Source organism: Triturus cristatus, chromosome 3_1, assembly GCF_964204655.1.
Source record: "Triturus cristatus chromosome 3_1, aTriCri1.1, whole genome shotgun sequence".
NCBI classification, from domain to species: Eukaryota; Metazoa; Chordata; class Amphibia; order Caudata; family Salamandridae; genus Triturus; species Triturus cristatus.
The window spans coordinates 213,626,718-213,645,670 of NC_140583.1; the positions used below are offsets into that span (position 1 = coordinate 213,626,718).

General features: G+C 48.7%; 1 protein-coding gene across 3 annotated transcripts in view; it reads left to right on the top strand.

The window, feature by feature from the left end:
• The window catches only part of SCAPER (S-phase cyclin A associated protein in the ER), a 3,109,515-nt gene that overhangs the window by 1,233,993 nt on the left and 1,856,569 nt on the right, over window positions 1–18,953 (top strand). For all 3 annotated transcript variants that reach the window (XM_085643688.1, XM_085643687.1, XM_085643686.1), the window contains exon 18: window positions 12,487–12,568. In XM_085643688.1, the coding sequence (XP_085499814.1) occupies window positions 12,487–12,568 (82 nt within the window). The remainder of the gene's footprint in view (window positions 1–12,486; window positions 12,569–18,953) is intronic.

Here is an 18,953-nt window from a genome sequence, read left to right on the forward strand (position 1 = left end):
TTTAATAGTTCATGACCTTTCTGCCACTTTCAGCTCCATTTCTTGGATAACCTTGTTGATCCAACTGTATGAGTTTGGGATCACTTGTCTTCAAGTAGCTGACATATCTGCAGGATAGAACCAATGCAATCAAAATCTTTGTGCAATTCTATTTTTAAGTATGAGAATCAAGGCGTCCCTCAGGATTCCTTTCTATAGCCTCACCTTGCATGTCTACATCACACCACTTGCAAGCCTAGTATCTTCAGGCGTAGGTATTAATGTCAGTGAGGTACTGGTACAGAGGATAGGCTCTTAAGGCATAGGTGCTAATGACAGTGACTTACTTACCCTAGTGCCACAAACCTAAAGCAGTGGACTAATAGCACTAATGATCTCGTGGTCAGTGAACAGGTAGTGATACTGATGAACACTGGGTCACACATACTGGGACAATTTGATGTAGGGATGTCTTTTGAAAGATAGGGCAGATTTTCGATTATACAATCAAAATTTGCATAATATAAATGCTGGTGGAAACCTCACCGAATATTGTTAAAATAAAGCTGCAGATGTGCCTTGGGAAGAATAGTCTATCACTTGTGGAAGTTCCCTGAAGTGAGTATATTTCTGCATATGAAAAAGTGGAGTTGATTCTGATTTCCCTCTAACTAATGGTCATCACTACCATGCTGCATTAAGTCTTATTGGAGTGTAAGGAGGGAGGTGGGCCAGGCCTCCTTGTGTCACTGAATGAATAAATAGCGCCCTTCATGGAACTGGAATAAGAGTTCGTATTCATGGGCAAAATAGGAAAAACTTATTTTCATAGCCCTGCTGCGAGGCTTGTGAGAAGTGTTAACACTTGCAAAGTACTTTTCTAATTTAGCTGAACCAGATAAACATTGGCAGTATGGATTTAAATGGCGCTGTTTTGCTGAGAAAATAAATCAATTCAGTGTTGCCATACTTGGCAAAATTGCTGATATGCCCAACTTGCAATGCTAGCTCATGTGATATTGAAAGTGTGCTCTTACTGTGAAAAATTTTCCGAAAATCACCAGGGAGTTTAGGTAATCTGAAATCATAACAGTTTTAGTTCAATTCTATTTTTAGGTATATTTTTGCTGCATGTGCAAAGGACGTCCAAAGACCCAGGGCTGAAACTGATGGCACGGTGAGGAAACACTGAGCATTCCAGTCACTTTCTGCTTTTTTACTGAGTGGAACTCCCAATTGGCATATATTTTATTTATGTTTATTGGAGCTGAATCATAGTTATATAACATTTAAAATCATTGAAACATAACTTTCACGTTGAGTCATGCGACCACGCATTGCATATTGAATAAATAATTTAGTGATAAGAGGAAAGCACCCAACCCCCCCACCACAGATTAAACAAATTATTTACCTAAACATTAGTGACTGTAATATAAATAAGGTTTGCATAGCTGTCTAAATCTCTAAATAAATAGAAACTTCATATCAATAAAAAAACTAAAACTTATAGCCTAACGCTGTCACAAATCTATTTTAGAGTAACTAGCATACCCTATTAGAAATTAAATGAAGCCTTTTCTGAACTCTGGACAATTCCATGCAACCTGTAAAAAGAATCGTATTCAGAAATAGGGTACCATCTTCTTCAAACCAGCAACATCCTTGCCTACTCCTTTCCCAATTACTGGGCTGTGATATATTAGATTGTATGTGCAGACGAGCATCAGTCTAATTTGTAGGTGGTCCTAACAGAGTTACTCCTAGGTTTGGTATTTCTCCCACCCTCAGTCTGTGGGTTAAGGTGTTGCTGAGAAGGAAAGCTCCTGTAGCTACATAACAGACTTCGCAAGCAGGTTTGTGTCACAGTGGCTTTCCTACCCTCCGTGGGTACAAACTTCACCATTATCTTTTTCTCACCTATCCAATGTTGCTAAGAACCTGCTTCTCACACTCCAATGAGCCACTACATCAGGCTCTGCCCTATTTTCCTTCTACATTTATCTCTGTGTTTTTATTCTCAACCTGTTTTCATTCATATATGTAAGGTAGCTTATGCTGCAACGCTCCCATTGTAAGTTGTGTGCCACATCATCAGGTGTTTGCTGGAGATGGCTTGCATAGGCTCTGGAACTTTCATTTGAAGAATAGCCTTTTATTGTATTTGTTTATTAATTTATGACGTTTTATATGGCGCAAACATGACCCATGAGGGTATCGGAGTGCTTCACAGGGGGAGGAGTGAATAAGCAGTAAAGACATAGAATTAAAACGCAGTTACGACATAAATACAATCATAGAAGAATAACACATTGAAGGACGCAACCTCCCTAGGAGATCAGAAGGAACTAGTTATGATCAACAAAATAAGAATACCCCAGGTAAGATGAATCGATGTAGAGTATGATTTCAATTTTAGGCCAACAATGTGTTCATCAGAAATGTTTTCACTGGGTGTATGTTTAGCATCCATTGGTACAAGGTCCCTCCTCAGCCATCTGGCAAGCTCACAGAATAAATATAGCCATATCTCACAGCAGAGGAATCAAGAGGTGATTATGAGACATTAAAGCATCATAGTGCCAACCACTTGACAGTGAAACAACCTGGCCCTCAGCGTGGATGTCAACCTCCCTGATCCTGCGCAAGTGGTGCGAGTATCCCCTGAAAGAGTGAAAGTACCTGGTTATTTAACAATTTATCACTCAATATAATGACAACCTGTTTCAGTCTCGGGACAAGAGGTGCCAATGATGCAGAGACTAAGTTGCATACCCTGAACAAGTCCTGAGCCACTATTGCACTGTGGGGTTGAGTCGGTTCTCTCCTAGATGCAGTGTTGCTAATTTGTTGAATAGAAATGTTGGACATGCCTCCCTTTGTGAGTGCGAGTCAAGGGCTTCAGTCTCAGTGCCCCAGTGACTGAGGAGTCTCACCGAGATGCAAAGCCTAGCTTCTTTATTGGACACACAGTGTCACAGTTCAGCCCTGATAGGGATCACCCAACTTCTGATTCGTCCACTGCAGTTGGACTTAGCTCCGACTCAGTGCACTTGGTAGCATAAAGGGATAAATCTGACAAGTGATAAGCCTCATGATAAGAGGAAAGGAAAGACGTATGAGCACCCCTATCTCTTACTGCACCTGTAATGTCAGTGTAGCTGCCTTTCTATTAAACTCAGAGATACTTAGCAGTCTATTAGTGATGATCTAGGCCGAAGTGCATCTATTCCTCAGGTATTCAACTGTATCTGTGGCAGGCGCCATCCTCTTGCAAAGATTGTCTTATCAGATCAAAATCCATCTACACCATTTCTTTCCCTCTCCTAGAGTAATAATTATTCCTGTATCTGGTCTTGTCTGGAATAGTGAGAGACGGATGCTGGGCCTGTTTTACTTCTGAATACTCACCTTTTATGCTAACAGCCTTTTCTCATATACTCTAATTATACTTAAGCCAGTAAGCCACAAATATACTCTATAGAAAGTAACCCCTCATTTCAGTACATCATTGCCACACATATCTGTTTGACTCAGAGCTGGTGTTCTTCTTTTCCCAATTTATGGGAACATTGCAAGACTCTCAACACATACAAACAATTAACTCTTGCATTTCTTCCCCTTGTTTGTATTTTTATTAGAACATGCTGCAGTGTAAATTTGTTTACATTTTCACAGTCATGTTGACAAATTCAGGCCTGCATCAACCATCTGTGCTATTATATATGAGCATTGCGTTGCCAATCACGTTTGAAAATAGATGACTGGTTCCTGCAAAGTTAACGCACATGAATGTGAGACACTTTTGTAAATATGCCACAAGGCACAAGGTGCTTTGCTTTGAAATGTCGTATTTAAGCTGGCAGGACAACGCATCACACCTTGGTTGGCAAGGCTAGTAGTAATGTATAGAGTGATATACACTGCCTATGCTTTAAGTTCATCTGCTGCTGCATCTTTTTGACTACATTATTTTTTTCTTTGGTCTCAAGTGGAGGGGCCGGGAGAGAGGAGCCCCAATGTGAAGATTTCCACGGCAAAGTAGTTCCCAGTAATTGTTCCCAAGGTTTGGGGCTTGGTGCGACCTTGGCCTAATTGATCCACTGCAAGCCAAGTTGTCTGAAATTTCTTTGTTATCCTTAAAAGTGTATTGGAGAAACCTGAGTTTTTCGATCAGGTTAAATGCATAAAACATCACCTCCTGTCTCAGAATAACTCAACAAGTGTATGAACAAGAGGACCATTGGTCAGCCAACCACCCATTTCTCTTTTGGCCGAAATTATGAAGAACTAGTTAGAACATGGCTATATTCTTATCAGTACGGCAACTACTTCCTCACCTCTGTACTCCCACCTCCCACAGTTCAGGGAAAATAACAGGAAGTGGACTCTGTAGATCTTAATTCAGATATTCTTACCTCAAACTTGTAATCTTCTGTTGCTACTTCACTAAAGATCATAACATCACTGGAATGCACATGGTTACACGTATATACACTAATTCAGTGATTTGTAACTTCTTTCCCCTCCTTTCTTGCATCTGAAAGAGACACGTTAGTGATAGATTCCTTACCATAGAATATCCCCAGGCGTCACTCTGGATCCGGAAAGTTTTTGTAGCAGTACCCCTGCGCGTCAGTAGGTGGCGTTGTGCGGCTCCGCATCCGTCGCTGGCGTCGTAAGCGCCGAGATGACGTCACGGAGACTACTTAGGCGCCACCCATGCAAGCTGACGTCAGTTCTTTCTTATTCCGCGCCAGCAAGCGCAGATCCGGATAGAGCACGTACCTTAGTCACTTTTTGACTACTCTTTTGAGACTTTTGTCTCCCCTTTTTTCTCCTGGTGCATGTAGGGATGCCTGGATTTAAGTCTTGTGGGGCCTGCCGTCGCAATATGTCGGTGGCGGACCCCAACGATGTTTACCTCTACTGCCTGGAGACCGACCAGGACTGTCGGGCCATGGCCCCGAAGGTCTTGAGGGAGCGGCGCCAGAAACTGCTGGAGGTCCGGCACTCGTCCCAATGCCGCTCCAGGTCCCGTTCCCGGGACCGCTCGCTGGGCCGCAGTCGTCGCTCCTCGGGCTCCAAGTCTTCGCCCTCGGATTCCGGTAAGCGACGACATAAAAAGAAGTCGAAGAAGCGTGTCGCTCTCCGACATCCCCCCGTCGGTCCTCGGATGCGGACGAGGGGGACCGGGGTTCTGCCCCTGCTGCTCCTTTGGATCCTGGGAGTTCCGCGGCCTACCCGCGTTAACCGGGTCCGTCGGCGACTCCCGAACAGGTGCAAGAATTTCTTGCCACCATGGACCGCCTTATCTGAAAGAAACACGTTAGTTAGATTCCTTACCTTAGAATATCCCCAGGTGTCAGGCTGGATCCCAAAAGATTTTTTGTCAGCAATATCCTTGCGCATCGCTAGGCGTCGTCTGTGGCTCCGCGTCCATCGTCCGTGTCGTGATCGCCGGGATGACGTCGTCGGAGTACTTAGACGCCGTCCTCGCGCGCTGACGTCAGTTCTTCTATTTTCCGTGCCAGTAAGCGCAGATCGGGGAAGAACATACCCTTTAGTCACTTTTTGACTAAACTTTTTGAACTTTTGGTTCCTCTTTCGAGTCGACCTCTACTCCTGGTGCCAGTAGGGATACCCGGGTTCAAGCCGTGCGACGCCTGTCACCGCCTGATGTCGGTCACGGATCACCACCGTAGGTGTCTCTACTGCCTTGGGGCCGACCATGATACCGAGTCGTGCCTCGACTGCCGGGCCTTGACCTCGAAGGCTAGACGGGAGCAGTCCCACAAGCTGCTCGAGATCCGGCAGTCAGCTCCGCACCGCTCAAGGTCCCGGTTGAGGAGGAGGTCGAGGGACCGGTCGCAGAGCCGCAGCCATCACCGCTCGTCGGGATCGAAGTCCTCGCATTCTGGTAAGTCGAGGCACAGTAAGAAGTCGTCGAAGAGGCGGCATCGCTCTTCTGACTCCCCTCGCTGGTCACGCGACTCGGCTGAGGGTTCGGGTGGCACCACTATCGCGGCTCCGTCGGAGCCGCAGGAGTCGCATCCGGCCCCATACCCTCCGGTCCCTGGGCCTAATGCGACTCCGGGCGAGATCCGAGACTTCCTCGTGGCCATGAGGAGTCTCGCTCCGCCGTCGAGGCCTGCCGGCGCGCCTTCGGGCCCTGCAGGTCCGACTGGGAGGCCTAGCGAGCCGGCAGCTCCGGCCCCGTCGTCAACTTCGGTCCAGACGCCGCAGGCCCCCGTGGGATCCAGGCCTGGATCCCGGTTGACGCCGGTTGACCTTACGACCCCTCCGCCGGCGCCGACCCCTTCGGTGCAGCCCCCGGCGCCGTCTTCGGACGTTGTCGTCCCCAGGTTCAGTCCCGCTCCGGGTCCGGCGTCGTAGCGGCGCCGCACGGCGCTGTACCCGGCGCCGATGGATAAGCAATTTATTTACCGCCCAGCTCCGACCTTTCAGCCTGTCTACCAGGAGTCGGATGACGGGGACGACTGGGAGGGGTCTGAGGACCCTCTGGGACAGCAGTGCCAGTTAAGTCAGGACTGGGCAGAAGAGCTGAGGGATGCCAGTGGTCTCGACACCTCCCCTGACACTGGCTTCATCTCTCCTCCCTCCGTGGCTACGGAGGAGGGTGCTACCTATTCTGTGGTGCTGCGCAGGGCTGCCGAAGCCCTTCATCTGGAGCTCCCTGCAGTGGCCGTAAGAACTAACCTCCTCACTGAAGTGCTTCAACCGCCAGTAAGCTCCTCGGAGCCTCTACTGAAGTTCACTGAAGGACTGACTGATGTTCTGATGGGCACCTGGTCCAAGCCCTCCACAGTCACTCCTGTGGACCGGAAAGTGGCCCGGCGCCACCGCTCCAGGCGACCCCAGCTTTCTGTCGGTACACCCCACCCCTGAGAGCCTGGTTATCCAGGCCTCTACATCCCAGACTGCCTTCCCGTCCACGCCTCCGGATCGGGAATCCAAAAGGTTGGAACAGTTTGGGAAGAAGCTGTTTTCCTCCCTCAGTTTGGGGTTGCGGTCTATCAACACCGCGTGCCTTTTGGACCGTTACACCCACTCCTTGTGGGATACGGTGGCGGACGTGCTGCCCCAGTGTCCGGAGGAGGCCAGGACACGGCTCGCCCAGGCTCTTGCTGAGGGATGGGATGCAGCACGGTACTCGATCCGATGTGGGCTTGACACTACAGACTCACTAGGTAGGGCGATTGCGACGACGGTGGCGATTCGTCGCCACGCCTGGCTGAGATCCACAAATTTCTCCGGGGATGTCCAGAGCACCCTCATGGACATTCCCTTCGATGGCCGTCGCCTCTTTGGCGACAAAGCGGATAGTGCGCTGGAGCGCTTTAAGGACTCCAGGGCTTCAGCCAAGTCCTTGGGCCTCTCGGCCCCGCGCCCGCAAACTTCCGCATTCCGCCCCTTTCGTGGCCAAGGAAGGGGTGCCCCCATACGTCTGTCTTGCCACAGGCAGCAGAACCAGTCTCACAGCGGAGGTGGAGCAGGGGGACAGAGAGCCGGTCAGCCCGCATCTGCCTGAAAGCCTTTCTAGTCCGACCTTTCAGGCCCATTCCACGCCAGTGGGAGGCAGGGTTCGCCATTACCTGCTCCACTGGCATACCATCACGTCGGACAGGTGGGTGCTGCAAATCGTCCGAAGGGGCTACTCCCTCCCCTTCGAGGCGACCCCTCCAGCCATGCCACCGCAGTACCACCGCATATCAGGGGATCACTTGCTACTTCTGCAGAAGGAAGTTAATGCCCTCTTGGCCAAGGGGGCCATCGAGCGCGGTCCTGGCCCAGAAGTAGGTCGCGGTTGTTATTCCCACTACTTTCTGGTTCCCAAGAAGAGCAATGGGGGCCTACGCCCTATCTTGGACCTCAGGAGTGTCAACGCCTTCCTCCGGAAGGAGAAGTTCAAGATGCTCACCTTAGCTCCGGTTCTGGCTGCCCTAGACCCTGGAGACTGGATGGTAGCATTGGACTTGCAGGACGCATATTTCCACATCCCCGTCCTGCCGGCCCACCGGCGTTACCTGCGGTTCACGGTAGGCCACGAGCACTTTCAATTTACCGTGCTCCCCTTCGGCCTCACCAGTGCCCCTCGGGTGTTCACGAAAGTGATGGCGGTGGTCGCAGCTCATCTGCGCAGACTAGGGGTTCCAGTCTTCCCCTATCTCGACGACTGGTTGTTGAAGGCGGGCTCGCCCCGGACAGTCTTCTCCCATCTCCAGACTACGGCCGACCTCCTGCATTTGCTGGCGTTCTCCATCAACGTGCCGAAGTCGCATCTGAGTCCCTCCCAGAAGCTCCTTTTCATCGGAGCGGTTCTGGACTCGGCTCAGTTTTGGGTCTATCCTCCTGAACAGCAGGTTCGGGATATTCAGGCTCTGATTCCGATCTTTCAGCCTTTATTCTGGATTCCGTCAGGTTGGTGCTGCGGATACTGGGTCTGATGGCCTCCTGCATCCTGCTGGTACATCACACCAGGTGGCGAATGCGGGCTCTGCAGTGGGCCTGAAGTTCCAATGGGCTCAACATCGAGGCAACATGTCCGACCACGTCCTGATCTCGAAGGGCACAGCAAGGCAGTTGCAGTGGTGGCTCACGGACCGCGATTGGGTCAGTGGCAGATCCCTCTCCCTTCCCTCCTGGAATGGGGGGGCCACATGGGAGAGGCGGAGATCAGAGGCCTCTGGTCTCCGGCGGAGTCCCGGCTCCATATCAACCTTCTGGACCTTCGGGCGATCCGGCTTGCACTGAAGGCATTCCTTCCCTCTGTCCGGGGAAGTGTGGTGCAGGTGTTCACGGACAACACCACCGCCATGTGGTATTGCAACAAACAGGGCGGGGTCCTGAACCCTATGTCAAGACGGCTTTCCTGGTCGCTATCACTTCTGCCAGAAGAGTGAGTGAGCTCCAGGCTCTTTTTTCCAAACCTCCTTTCCTTTCTGTTCATCCGGACAAGGTGGTGTTAAAGACCCATCCTTCTTTCTTGCCAAAGGTGGTCACGCCCTTCCACAACGGGCAGACCATCACTTTGCCTACCTTCTTTCCGCCTCCGCATCCTTCGAGGGATAAAGAGAGGCTCCACCGTCTGGACCCAAAACGTGCGCTGGCATTCTATCTGCAGCGTACACAGCAGTTCCGGGTGGAGACCAGCTCTTTGTTGGCTACGTGGGCGCCAAAAACGTCGGGCTGTGCACAAACGGACCATCTCACGGTGGGTCGTTCTGTGCATCAAAGCATGTTACTCCTTGGCTAAGAAGGAGCCTCCTGTGGGGCTGCATGCCCATTCTACCAGGGCAACTGCAGCCACTACTGCCTTGGGACGCGGCGTCCCCTTGCAGGACATTTGTCAGGCAGCTACGTGGGCCTCGCTGCACACGTTTACCAAGCATTACTGCCTTAACTGTCAGGTCCCCCATCAGAGGAGCAACTTTCCCCCTAGCCTCACTTCCAACTTGGGTTCTTATGATACAACTCTGCTAGAATGTTAGCGCCTCTGCTTCTCCCTCATCCTCCCGATCGGTGGCTTTGACTTGATGTTGGAAATGGGGCCACGCCCCTGTCGGGAACTGGCACGAACTTATGGTGTATACTGCCTTGCTTGTTGTGTTCATTGTAGGTAGTTTTCAAAACGAAACCTTTGTCTTTATCCTATATTGGAGCTATAGACGACTATATGTGTTGATTGATTAGCTGCCGAACCTCCGGGATGTCGGCTGAATAGCTGTGTTTCTGACTTATACGAATAAAGGTTTTTTTTTTTTTTTTTTTTAAAAACTGTCAGGTCCGGAGAGACGACTTCTTTGGCCGTTCTGTTCTCCCTGACTTTCTGGTGTAATCAATTCACAGACCCACCACCGGGGTTGGTATTGCTGGGGTATCTATTCTAAGGTAAGGAATCTATCACTAACGTGTCTGTTTCAGATGCACAAGTTACTACTTGTGTAACAAGACATTAGTTAGTTAGTGATAGATTCCTTACCGCCCTGCCCATCCTCCCCGTTCTGCGAACTGATTTCTAGGGTTAAGGTCATCCCCCTTTTTAGGGCCCTAGTTTCATGGCACCAGTGGTCAGTTTTTTGCATGGCTGTGCATTCCTGGCGCGGAAAGTCGTCTATAGAACTGACATCAGCGCGCATGGGTGGCACCTAAGTAGTCTCCGTGACGTCATCTCGGCGCTTACGATGCCAGCGACGGACGCGGTGCCGCACGACGCCACCTACTGACGCGCACAGGTACTGCTACAAAAACTTTCCGGATCCAGTCTGACGACTGGGGATATTCTAAGGTAAGGAATCTATCACTAACTAATGTCTTGTTACAGAAGTAGTAAGTTGCGCATCTCCTCCAGGACTGAGATTCGGGATTTTCTTCTACCAGGGGTTATTCAGCAGATGGCCTTTCAGTCTCTGTTTGCTACTTGTTGCCTCTCGATCTGTGTCACATCACATGGTTCCAACACATAACGCGAGAAAGACCTTTTCTTCCACTAAGCAAGGTCAAGTTTGTGAGTTCTGGTTTCAATGTGACATTGAATATCTCATCTCTTCCTACTTCTTAGTGGTTTCCTTGTATGGCTGAAGCAGAACTGGCTGGTCTGGCCCAAAACTATTGCTGCCATGATCATTCTTCATAGCATCCCATGATATATCCAAAACGTATGGATTTCCTGTCCTCCAGTCACACCTTGCATAAAGCCTTCTGACCCTTAAACACTGAGACATGAGCATTATTTCCCGTGAGATGACCAAAGCTACCGAACAAACCTAGCACACTTTTTTCATGTCAACATAGCTTCATTGTGGTATTCTTAGTGTCCACTGAGCCGATAAGGTGATGTATGTAGGCATTTATAAAGGCTATTCTAGGTGAGGGAAATATACATACAACTTTCTCCTGAATGTACTATACACCCCATAATGCACCACACTTTGTGTCTCAGAGTTGCGTGTGAACTTCGAAACGCGTAAGGCTGTTTGACTTTTAATGAAGGAAAAATGCTGGTTTACTTTTTAATTATCCACTCTGGAGTATATATATATATATATATATATATATATATCCACCAAAAGAAGCACCCAACATTTGAAGGTCTCACACCGGTTTATTCGCAGGAAGCATTTCAACAAGTCTCGTACAACACAGCTCAGTAAAACAGCCACCAATCCGTCAAACGTTTCAGGCATCATCGCCCTTGCTCACTGACACAGCTGCTGAACCATAATGCACTTTGCGTAAACGCCCGATGGGCGGGACATTATTAGCATATTTAAATAAGCAAGATGTGCCGCTTTCTCCTCAAGCAGCCGTGTCAGTGAGCAAGGGCGATGATGCCTGAAACGTTTGATGGATTGGTGGCTGTTTTACTGAGCTGTGTTGTACGAGACTTGTTGAAATGCTGCCTGCGAATAAATCAGTTGTACAAGTCACGCCGGTGTGAGGCCTTCAAATGTTGGGTGCTTCTTTTGGTGGATTTATTACGGCCTGCGCCAGGTCGGGAAGGCCCCCCCGCGGAAGTGCGGATCCAGTTGCTGTTACTAAAGCGGCACAGGTGGAACGACGTGCTACGTTTCGTTAGGCATAAGTCAGCATGCCAACAGCTTCGTAAGTTGCCCAGCGACCCACTGTGGTTTTTAAAAACTTTAAGAAGGAGCTGGTAGAGCGGCACCCCAAATGGATTTATTGTGATAAAAACTTCAAGAACCATAATGCACTTTGCGTAAACGCCCGATGCCTGCGAATAAATCAGTTGTACAAGTCACGCCGGTGTGAGGCCTTCCAATGCTCTGGGTGCTTCTTTTGGTGGATATATATATATATATATATATATATATATATATACACACACACACACACACACACACACACACACACACACACACACACACACACACACACACACACACACACACACACACACACACACACACACACACACACACACACACACACACACACACACACACACACACACACACACACACACACACACACACACACACACACACACACACACACACACACACACACACACACACACACACACACACACACACACACACACACACACACACACACACACACACACACACACACACACACACACTTTGCTTATTTTCTGTTACTATGGCTGAAGTGGAGAAATGCCAAATAAATACTTAAAATTCAAAAAGGTTTACATTAAAGTGGCATAGCTTTTTTCATAATGCGATACCTTTCCCTCTTCTCTTCCCTATGACGCCCTCGTCGTGTTCCATGTAAAGCGCACTAATGCCACCTTGTTACAGCAGCGCTACATGACACTGTTCAGTAAAGGAAGACGTTTTTCAGGTGTCATATTCCTACTATTGATCACAAGCAATCTTCATGTTTGTGTTGAATTTATTGCACTACCTTGATGCTAGACTGTATCATTTTGCGGTTTTCTGAAAACTGGAAATTATTTTCCTTGATTAGATAAATTGTGTATTCTGTGTCTTTTTTCAGGGATCGAGAAGAAAGACTGGCTGCACTCACTGCAGCTCAGCAAGAAGCAATGGAGGAGTTGCAGAAAAAGATTCAGCTTAAGGTATTAAGTGTACACATATCAACTCAGCACTGACTTTTAACAATGCGCACTAGTAATTGACAAATGGTTACACCTCTTCTTTCTAAAGTATTAAGTACTTCCATCCTACATGTTGTTAACAAATATTTCTAGTCATTGTCCATCTTGGTTGTATTAGAGCTTTGTAAGGTTAGCAGAGCATGAGCTATATCAAAACGTGTCACTTTAAACATCGCCTTTAGCATTGTTTGGGTGACCATGACTTTAGGTAGAGTGCAGTAGTGTTACTGCAGCATGTTTACCTCCTCTTTCCTTTAGCCTGAAACCTTCTGCATGGTGGTTGGCCAACAGCCACTTTGAAAAGCACCTAGTCCCCCCCCCTTATTAATATCCTAAAGGATTCAAATTCTTGGAAGCACCACATTCAGTCGCCCATCAGCATGGGGTCAACTTTTTCTCAGACTCATGTTTTTGGTCCATTGTTTAAAAAAAAAAAAAAAGAATCTGCCTGGTTTGTAAATGGGCTGTGTTCACTGCACAATATGTACCTTATCAACTTTATTCTGCCAGTGTGTTTCGTTGTATGCCCAGAAATGGTGGGTGAACTTTCTTGGACTTTTTATGTTTGGCGCAGTTGGGAGAGAATATTTCCTTTGGAATCGAGTCGCACACTATGATGCCAAGGCAAACCTATGCTATTATAATAGAAGGTCTGCCTAGGAAGATGTCATCTCCACATGAAATTGCTTTCTTCATTGAGTTGGCATAAGTAGAAGTGTTTTTTAACATAAAGGGTCCCAAATTTGTGTGACACTTATAACTTGTGGGGTAATTGTTGGTTCTTTTATGACTGACATTTTTAGGTCGCAGCCTACCAGACAGCGCATCTGTGTGGTATGCAAAAGATATCTTGTGGAGTTTCAGAAAGTTTACTTAGGAATGCATTCTGCCCGTTGCTTACCATTGGCTGTGTGGTTTGTAACTCACATTTTCTTGCCTTCCATTTGCTGGCTTAGGGTTTCCAGGTTCACTTTGTCCTTCCCATGCCAAAACCTTATTTACCTGTATCCTTCCGAGAACTACCTATCTGTAAACAGGCCTATACATCTTGTTCTGATCTCGTCACATTTTCTGTTCATTCAAAGGCTGAGGTCAAATGTCAAGCTGTCTCTTCCAGAGAGCTCTGTGTTTACTTAGCTTTCAGCTGACTTCAGTCTCCTCAGGGAGCCCACTGGTGCCCCTCCTAATCTCCATGTACGAGGCTGTAACATAATCCTTAAATAGCACATCATGTAACATGCAGGTGAGCGATTTTTTTTTTTTTTAAGCACAGAGAGATAGTGTCTTGCTCAGAATCACAGGAGTTTACAGCAGCGACACCGTCCCTGATTGTTAAAATACGTTGTGCCTGCTTTAGTTTTCACTGACAAATTACACATAGATGTGCTACTTTAACAAGAAATACTCCATCATTACTCATTTAAGAGCCACCTCCACACGCCCCTGTCTCCTGTCTGTAGCCTTTCTACCCACAGTTCCCGGCGAGTACTTTCTATTCATGCAGCCTGTGCAGTGGCACTATGACCTCAAGGAATCAGGGACATATTGAACACAGAATGTTGCTTCATTTGATATTTTAAACAGGAGCCAAGAAACCGGTTTATTTCCTGGCACAGGAGGCATCGTACACTGTCCGCCCCTCTGTGCATTTCCACACATTGTGTACTTGGCTCCGTTGTTAACTACAAAGTACAATGCCAGCTCTTTAGTGACCTCGCCATTACCGGTCACCATTCTTCTCTGCCCAGCCACCCCTAACACACCACCTCTTCATCCCCTTTTCTGACACTGCACCTACTAGACCGTACCTTCCATTTGTGTAGTAGGTGCAGTGCAGAGTACCCTACCTACACAAACCCATTCAACTCAGACTATTGCTTTATTTCTACATGGATCTCTCCCATCCCTATCCTTTACCCCCGCATTTCCAGAGTCATAGCTTCTGTTAGTGCAGCAGGTGCAGTGACTCCGGGATAGTTGTCGCTCTCCTGTGTGATTTTCACCACGATCCACACAAGTTGTGATTCTTGGCGCCCTGCTACTTGTAAACAATTTGACGCCCACTCGTTTTTTAAGCCCCCATATTTGCCTCTCGTTCTGTTCCACTTTAAAGCTCCACAGCCCCCCTTAATGTCCTTTGCCCCCTTTTGCCACCACTGCCTCTACTTACATCGTCTCAACGCACTGAGGCTGCCTGTCTTCCTGGAGCTTGAGGCATTCTCCTCTATACCAAATACACTCCATCCTTCATGCCCATCCAGCTTGTTCTAAATACAAACTATGCATGTTCAAGCCTTGTCCTTTGCTTACAAACCCACCTAAGTGAGGAATGCTCTTGGCCCCCCAAGCACCCCTCCAAGTCTTACTTTCCCGCGCCTGCCCTACACAACTACACTTACTGGGCCATAACTTTATGATGTCCAACAGGTGCAGTGCCACCTTAACCCAAAAATACAAAAACACAGATTAATGCTTTATTTCACTTCTCTCTCAGAAGCACAGCTGCCCGTTTCCTGACTTGTACTGCAGCCAATGACGCTGCTGGCCATGATGCTGCACTTGTTTATTAACTATGTAGTGGCTGCTGGTATTCTCACCTGAAAACTATGAGGACATATTATTCTGAAACAACAACCACCACCATGACTAACCTTCTATGGCTCCTCTGCTGTCCCTGCCTCTTATATCTGCATTTCCTTGAGAGTACTGTCCATGCATGTTGCAGGTGCAGTGGCACCATGACATGGTGGCTTCAGGGACCAACTGACCACAAGTTAATGCTTTATTTTAGATTTTAAAAGCACTCATGGAGCCTATTTTCTTCCTCACCATCACACAATATCTTCCCCACTTCTCACTTTCACACATTTTGTACTTGCCTCTGTTGTTAGCTACAAAGTGTCCTCTTTCGTGCATGTGCTATAATAACACCACAAGCAGCTTTCAACCTTCTTCTCTGCACCACTCCTCCAACACACCTCTCCCGCTCGTAGCCAACGCAGTTACACTTCCTGGCCCATAGGTTCCTTTTGTGCAGCAAGTGTAGTGGCACTGTGCCCCAGACAAACCTATTAACCATCAGTTCTGTTTCATTCCAACCATCTACATATGCTCTCCCATCCCTAGAGTTTGCACCCCATTTCCAAAGGCGTAGCCTCTATTGATGCTACAATTACATTCTATCCTTTGTGCTCTTCCAGTCCATTCAAGAATACAAGCTTTCCTCTTTTACACACAGTGCCCTCTTCATACAAACCAATACTGAGATATGCCCCGTCCCCACACTACTACACCTACTGGGCTGTAAATTCACCATCATGTCCAGCAGGTGTAGTACCACTGTCTCCCAAAAATACAATACTTTACAAAAAAACATCAGCAAAGCCAACAGCTCAGTGCCCACATTATAGGAATGAGACCTATTGGCTTTGCCAATGCTTGGTAGTACCTGTTGTTCAGTTTCTTATCTAGTACAACACAGTTGGAATATCCCATACATATGGAAGAGCCCCTCTGAAGTATTAAAGCATCCTTGGCCAAGCAGCTAATCTCGTACACCTACTTTACATGGGCCTTACTGCTTCAGTGGTTTTGGGAGGCCTTCATTTTGAAACGTTTGATCTATGTCTAATTCCGGCTCAGAAAATTTTCACTAAAATTGACTTTTCTTATTTCCTTTATTTTATGACATTTAGCTGATAAGAGCTCCAAGTCTTCTAGGTCAAAGAAATATTGATCAAGATAGAAACATTATCTCTGTACGTGTCCTGTTGCTTTTTTTTTTTTTTTTTTTTTTTTTTTTTTTAAAAAACCTTTATTCGTGCATCTTAAAAGAACAAATACGGGCCTACAACCGTCAGGCCGGCCACGATACAATGAAGCACTGATACCCACATTAGATCCCCCGTGCGTCAACAGTCAGGATTAACAACAAGTTATGGATCACATGCTGGAGATATCTTTGACACCCGGGGAGGGAGAAGTGAAGGTTAATTTTAAGTTTTTTAGATAATTTTATCAAGAAAAAAAGTCAATGAAGGATAGGAACAAAGGAGACTCGAGTCCGCAAGATAGCCTCACCACACGGGAGAGCAGCAACAGCAGTAAGAACAACAATTGAAGTAAAAACTCAAACAGTGAGGCGGTGCAGAAATATAAAAGGATAGTCACATGAGCAAGTACGCACCCCTCCGGAGCCGCCCCCACTCGATCCACCCCACACCCGGACCCCGAATCGAAGAAAGTAGAACGCAGAGACATAAAGGAAAAAAGGCCCATAGAACTAATTAAGAACAGAGTATTACCCCCCCACCCTACACCAATGCGGAGGCTACGGCCTACCCCCCCCCCAGCATAGTGCCTGTCGCCCAATGAACCCGAAATATAGAGGAGAAAGAAAGTAGGAATAGAGGAAAGAAAGTAAGAAAACAGAAAAGAAGGCGGGGAGGAGCCCACGGGACACCAGAGCGCCCCAAACCATCAGCCAATCATGGCCCCCACACACTGAGAGCCCACTACGCCAAAAAACGGCATGCGAAGATACCATGGCACCACAGTGTAAGCGAAGGGATACAAGTCGCAACAGTGCGCGCATAACATACATACAGTTCCAGTCCCAGGCCAGCCCGTCCATAAACCATGACAATAGAAATCAGTCTAGCCCTGGCCCGATCGCGGGCTTGGGATTAAACCAGCCCCTGCATGAAGGCCCCGTGTCCCGAACAAACAAAAACAAGATGGTCGCTTGTGAAAGGATGGTGAAGTAGAATCACGAAATGGCCGCCGCCCATCGATTAAGGTCCCTCTTTGCACCACATAAAATCCAAACCTGGCAAGTAAGGTACAGGAGTTCCACAAAAAGTCAGCAGTGGGCCACCGCGAACGGTTCCTCGAAGCCGTTAGGCATCTCTCAACAGGATAGTCCAGTGGACGCGGTGAGGCAGGCAACAATGAAGCAGGCAGCCATGACCAAGGGGACAAAGCATCCGCAGTTGAGGTGTAGAGCGGTGTACCCTGGGCGCCGGGAGCGCCAGGTGAAGGCACCAGTGTAACACAGTCACACACCGCCGTTGCGTCCCCGCAAGCGGACAAAAGCACCGGGAGACCCACGCCCTGTAGATGGCACACAGTGCGCTCACGACCCGCGGCCGACAGTATGGGGTCAAACCGCTCACTCAGCGCCTGCAGGCCAGCGCACATCTGTAGTTGGAAGTCCCGCAGGGCAGCCAGAACGGAGCCGCATGTAGGCGGAGGCTGGGCCCCCACAGCGGCAGCAATCCGGGACGGCACCGTGGAGCTGGTGTCCGGAAGAGGGGGGGCGAAGTGGGCAGCAGGCGAGACCGGAGTATCGCCCCCCAGCCGCAAGCAGGCACTAAACGCCATGTTTTGCCGCTATACGGTGCAATGGCCGGGGGGGGGGTCGTAGCAAGGAGTCAATTCCCCTCAGGTCTACGCCGCAACGGGAAAGGCCAACAGTCGCTTCTCTTCTCGCAGGTTCCCTCCGCCGCTGGCTAGGCAATAGGTGAAGGGGGCAGCTGCCTCCCACAGCGCGGTCCTCAGAGCGGGGCAGGGGACCCGCCGCACCGGGGCCCACCCCACAGCTCCAGCCCGTCCGGCACAGGGTGCAGAAGGTGTCCGGCCGTCCCTCTCCGGGCTCGTCCGGCAACGATCCGTGGTGCGAGGTGAAATCGGGACCGCGGGGCTCAGGTTAGCGCTAGCTGGTCCGGCGACTGCGGAGCCTCCAGGGGGCCAGCAAAGGCCGTAATGGCGCAGGGTTTCAGTGCAGGGGACAAAAGCACCCAGAACTCGGGCATCCGGGCGGGCTGAGACTCCGGGAAAGCGGCAGCGCGGTCAGCGCGTCTTCGCACACGTTGCACCTCGAAAATCGGCGAGGATGGGCATCAGGATAGTAGTCCGAGGCCACGGACCGACGGAGCCGGGCGCTCAAGCGTCTGCTCCGGTCGCCATCTTGGCTCCTCCCCCTGTCCTGTTGCTTTCAATCCATTAATTTACAAAGGAGAATTTGTCTACCTGTGTTCCGTAGGTTGGTTAGTTCCACACTGTAGTCTGCTCCACCCGCTGCACAAACCTCTAGTATGAGGACTACCGTTTTCTAGCATTTGGATTCATATTGGTGCCTAAAGTAGTCCACCTCACCATTGCTCCAGAGAGTGTCCATTTGAGCCAAGCTCGAATCCATCCCGTGCCTTGGTGAGTGCCTTTGATCCCACAATATCCAAGTCTACACCGTAGCCAAGTGTTAATGACCTATAAGTAAATACTAGAATGTCAGCATGCATAAAAACTCTGAGATGAAAATCCATATCTGCCTTCTTCCATACCCGAG